Here is a 3,812-nt window from a genome sequence, read left to right as displayed (position 1 = left end):
GCCAGAAAAAAAAGTCCAATTTCTTATTGTGGTAGTGAAGTTTACTGTTATCATACTGCAACTTGTCAGATGTGTTGTAGATGTATTATATTTTCCCAAATTTCAGATTTCAAAACTGTGCACTTTGTATGATTGTATTTGCATCCTGTGCACTTTAAAAAGCACAGTTCACATGAGTTTTTCCCTCTTTCTCTGTGTTCTAGCGAAGCCCAATTAAGTGTCCAAATCATTATCCCAACCGTGTGCATCCAGTGTGCCGTGTTTAGCGTAGGTGTGTGCGTGGGTGTTCGTCCCTGACCATGGGCTTTCGCAAAGAAAAAACTTCATGGTTTCTTCCTATGGTTCTTTAGACTTTCTGTTATGACATCAGCGGAGTTTCCCCTGCACTGCCGGCAGGGCTGAGCTTAAAAGAGCTCGCCTGCGGCTACAGAGGCAGAATCCACCACCAGCTCACACAACCACACCTCTGTAAGCTAGGCTACGGTGCTGAGAGGAGCTCAGAACGGTTTACAGAGCAAGAACTTCAGCAACTTTTACAGAGATCTCCAAGTGCCAAAGAAGACTCAGTCTTGGACTACTTTCCTAGCAAGGACTATCTACCAAACACTTGACAATGAGCAGTGACAAGCAGGTCGTTTTGGACGTGGACCTGGCCCAGGTGACGGTCAGCAGGGAGAAGGCTCCTTCAGCGTGGTCAGGCAGGTGGAGGCTGGTCATGGCTCTTCTGGCTGTGGGTCTATGCACTGCTGCTGCTGTCTTCTTTACATTTGACAAGGTGAGACTACTGAGCCCTATCACTGCTGCCATAACAAAACCCCAGTACATTTGTGTTGGTCCTTATGTTTTTGCCCAGTTTTAACTTCTGTGAATTCTTCATGATGTATGAGCCAATAGAAATGGTCCAAAATTGGAAAATGGAATAAACTCTTGTTATATTAACACACATTAGACTGATGAAGGCTCTAAGCGATGTGGCTCCATTACCACAATATGAAATAGGTTCAAATGAGCAATATGTGTTTATATTTATTGTCTTAATGATTAGCTTAACAATGAACAATAACCTGGTTCTTTTCTCTTGTTCCTTCTTTTGGTTCTCCAACAGACGCAAAACAAACCAGACGAAACTGACGGTGAGTTCGGCTCCATGCTTGTTTCAGTTCATCGTTTATATTCACTCTTCCCACTTCAGGGATCTAATAGCACTCTTCCTTTTCTCCCTTCAGATATCGGACTCACTCTAAGGCAAGTGTCCACCAGTGCAAAAGCTGCCATTCATTTATTAGGTAAGACTGCATCCGGCATCTAAACGCTATGTTCACTGTGGTCCACACTGTATGAATGGAAACAAATCTTCAAAAGCAGGAAACACGGACAAAAAGAGCAAAAATTTAAGGAGTAAGCATGTGGCTTCACTATGATACAATGTTATTTAGACTATTTAGACTGCAATTACATTAATATTTCCAGATAATTCAAACGTCTCTACAGTATAATAAGAAATTAAATGACTGTAATTTTACAGACTTTTGCTGTCAGAAGTGAGAAGCACTTTTTCCGTTTCGACTAACAACCCTGCTACCAAATTTAAGTTGATGGGCTTAAGTTAAAATAAAGACGATCACTACCAAATATCACAATAAACAAAAACAAACAAAAAAGAAAACTCTTTATGAACAACAAAAGCAACGAAACTTAGTTAGATGACATGTATTGCGATATGCAGATTGGATTCAGAGAATCAGACTCTACTTTTAAGAATCAATGTATTCAAGCGCTATTTAAGAGGGCCAGGAAAAACTGCAAATAAGAAAACTCCTATCCTTTCTTCTGATACTGATCAAACTCTAACTCCTCACAGGCAGATACAACAAGAACTACATGCACTCTGTGGAATGGCAGGACAAAGATGGCCAGTCGTTCAAAACAGGAGGCCTGAAGCTGCAGAACAACAATATCCACATCCCACATGATGGCCTCTACTTCGTCTACAGCCAGGCGTCCTACAGGGTCAGCTGCAGCTCGGACGCCGATGGAAGTGACGAGGGGGCCATGGTCCAGCTCAGCCACATGGTCCAGCGATGGTCCGACTCATACGACGGCAGCAAGCCTCTGCTGAGCGCCGTGCGGACGGCCTGCAAGAAAGCCCCCATGCAGTCTGAAGAGGACGACGGGGAGACGTGGTTCAGTGCCATTTACCTGGGGGCCGTCTTCAAGCTGCAGGCCGGAGACCGTCTCTACACCACGATGATGGATAAGATGCTGCCGCAGGTGGAGACCGAACAAGGGACGACGTTTTTCGGTGTGTTTGCCTTGTGAGATCGAACCGGTTTGGGCTGAAGAAGGGCGTGAAAAGATGAAGTGCCAGTCAGCGATTGCTGTCTAGTGGACTGAACTTTCCACTCATGATCTGTCACAGTGTTTCCCATCTCCTTTAATTACTGTACTATTTGGGAACAGATACAATTGTTTTATGTTAAAACAGGTAAACACCATGTAAGCTCAAGGACGAGCTGCTGAACAGCCTGTAACTGACAGCAAAACTACATCAAACTACAGCTGTTGATTTTGAAGTTTTTTTCTTATGTATTTATTTGTGATATTTATTGCATATTTATTAACCAGTAACTTATTACTATTATTTATTTAATTGTGTCATGGTCCTGTGTTTTTTGAGAAAATGTTAATAAAATAATAATCCAATGTATAAACTGCCTCACCGTCATTCTTAGTGCTTGAATAATTGCAAAGTAATCTCTTCCATCACTCCCGCCCATAACACAATAATAACTCAATCCCTTTGCCTTGTTTTCTGTGTGCTTACTGAATAAAACAGTTTAAGACACAAGCAAAGACAATTAAGTTCCAATTGAAGCACATTCTCTCTCACTGCTGAAACTACTTAATCTTTCTTTTAGATTTTCTTAGAAATACATTTTATGGCCAGCTACAGTTTCACATGACCCTAGCAAGACAGTGACAAATGACCATAAGAGTAAAAAGCAGCATTATAAGCATTAGTCATCTAAAGTCATTAAGCTCTATTTCTTGTAGTTATTACTATTATTCAGGACTCTGGAATGAAGTATCCACATTTAAGGAATCAGTGGAATCAGTTAATACATTATTAGGACCATATAAATCGCTGCTATCGGAAAAGAATATCTCCTCGTATCTCCAAAATGGTAATTTTACAGGAGAAGGAAAAAACCTACATCACTTTTAATGTAAATCAATGGAACCAGAATTTTTTTGAAGTAACTTTGGGCCGTTTCTTTTGGTCCATCGATTATGAAATTTGCACATGATATAAAAGACAACAGGCATTTTCAAATCATATCAAAAACCAAAGGACAAAAATGGAGACATGAGGTTTCCTTCTAACAGCAGCGATATACAACATATAATTTGTTTTACTTTTGATTGGAAACCATCGATGTGTAGAATTGACCCTGAAAACGGAAATTTACTGAGTATTTGTTTACACAATTTAGCAAATAACATCTACAGTGTACAGTCGTATGCAAACGTAAGGGACACCCCTGCTCGATTGGCACTTTGTGTTGATTAAAAAATGAGTTCACACTTAAGAACAGTTAACAGTTTATTTGTTGAGTTTAACAGGTTATGGCATAGAAATGTGCTGCAACTTCCACACAGGCCACAATTTATTATTATTTAATTTTTACAGTATGTTAAATTCAGCAATTTAGCAGTAATTGTGCATTAAAATGTATCTTATCTGACCAGCGGGGCCAAAACTGTTGCATAATATTTTCTACCCCAACCACAAAAACATGAATGACAATTTG

The 3,812-nt window shown here is 40.2% G+C and overlaps 1 protein-coding gene across 1 annotated transcript; it reads left to right on the top strand.

The window, feature by feature from the left end:
• The first annotated feature begins 451 nt into the window (after window positions 1–451).
• On the top strand, window positions 452–2,619 carry tnfa (tumor necrosis factor a (TNF superfamily, member 2)). The gene is made up of 4 exons (XM_017711392.2): window positions 452–775; window positions 1,106–1,133; window positions 1,227–1,286; window positions 1,862–2,619. Exons 1-4 carry the CDS (start codon window positions 614–616, stop codon window positions 2,317–2,319), a joined length of 708 nt encoding a protein of 235 aa, XP_017566881.1. The 5' UTR covers window positions 452–613; the 3' UTR covers window positions 2,320–2,619.
• Window positions 2,620–3,812: the final 1,193 nt, after the last annotated feature.

Source organism: Pygocentrus nattereri, chromosome 27 (assembly GCF_015220715.1).
Source record: "Pygocentrus nattereri isolate fPygNat1 chromosome 27, fPygNat1.pri, whole genome shotgun sequence".
In the NCBI taxonomy this organism is placed as follows: Eukaryota; Metazoa; Chordata; class Actinopteri; order Characiformes; family Serrasalmidae; genus Pygocentrus; species Pygocentrus nattereri.
The sequence above is the reverse complement of the archived record's forward strand: the minus strand, read 5'-3'. Positions and strand labels throughout refer to the sequence as shown.

Bases quoted from the DNA above. Each gene is read 5' to 3' on its own strand.
- tnfa (XM_017711392.2), top strand. From the start codon at position 614: ATGAGCAGTGACAAGCAGGTCGTTTTGGACGTGGACCTGGCCCAGGTG. The intron at 1,134-1,226 runs GTGAGTTCGGCT...TTCTCCCTTCAG, and splicing joins CAAACCAGACGAAACTGACG to ATATCGGACTCACTCTAAGG. The intron at 1,287-1,861 runs GTAAGACTGCAT...AACTCCTCACAG, and splicing joins AGCTGCCATTCATTTATTAG to GCAGATACAACAAGAACTAC.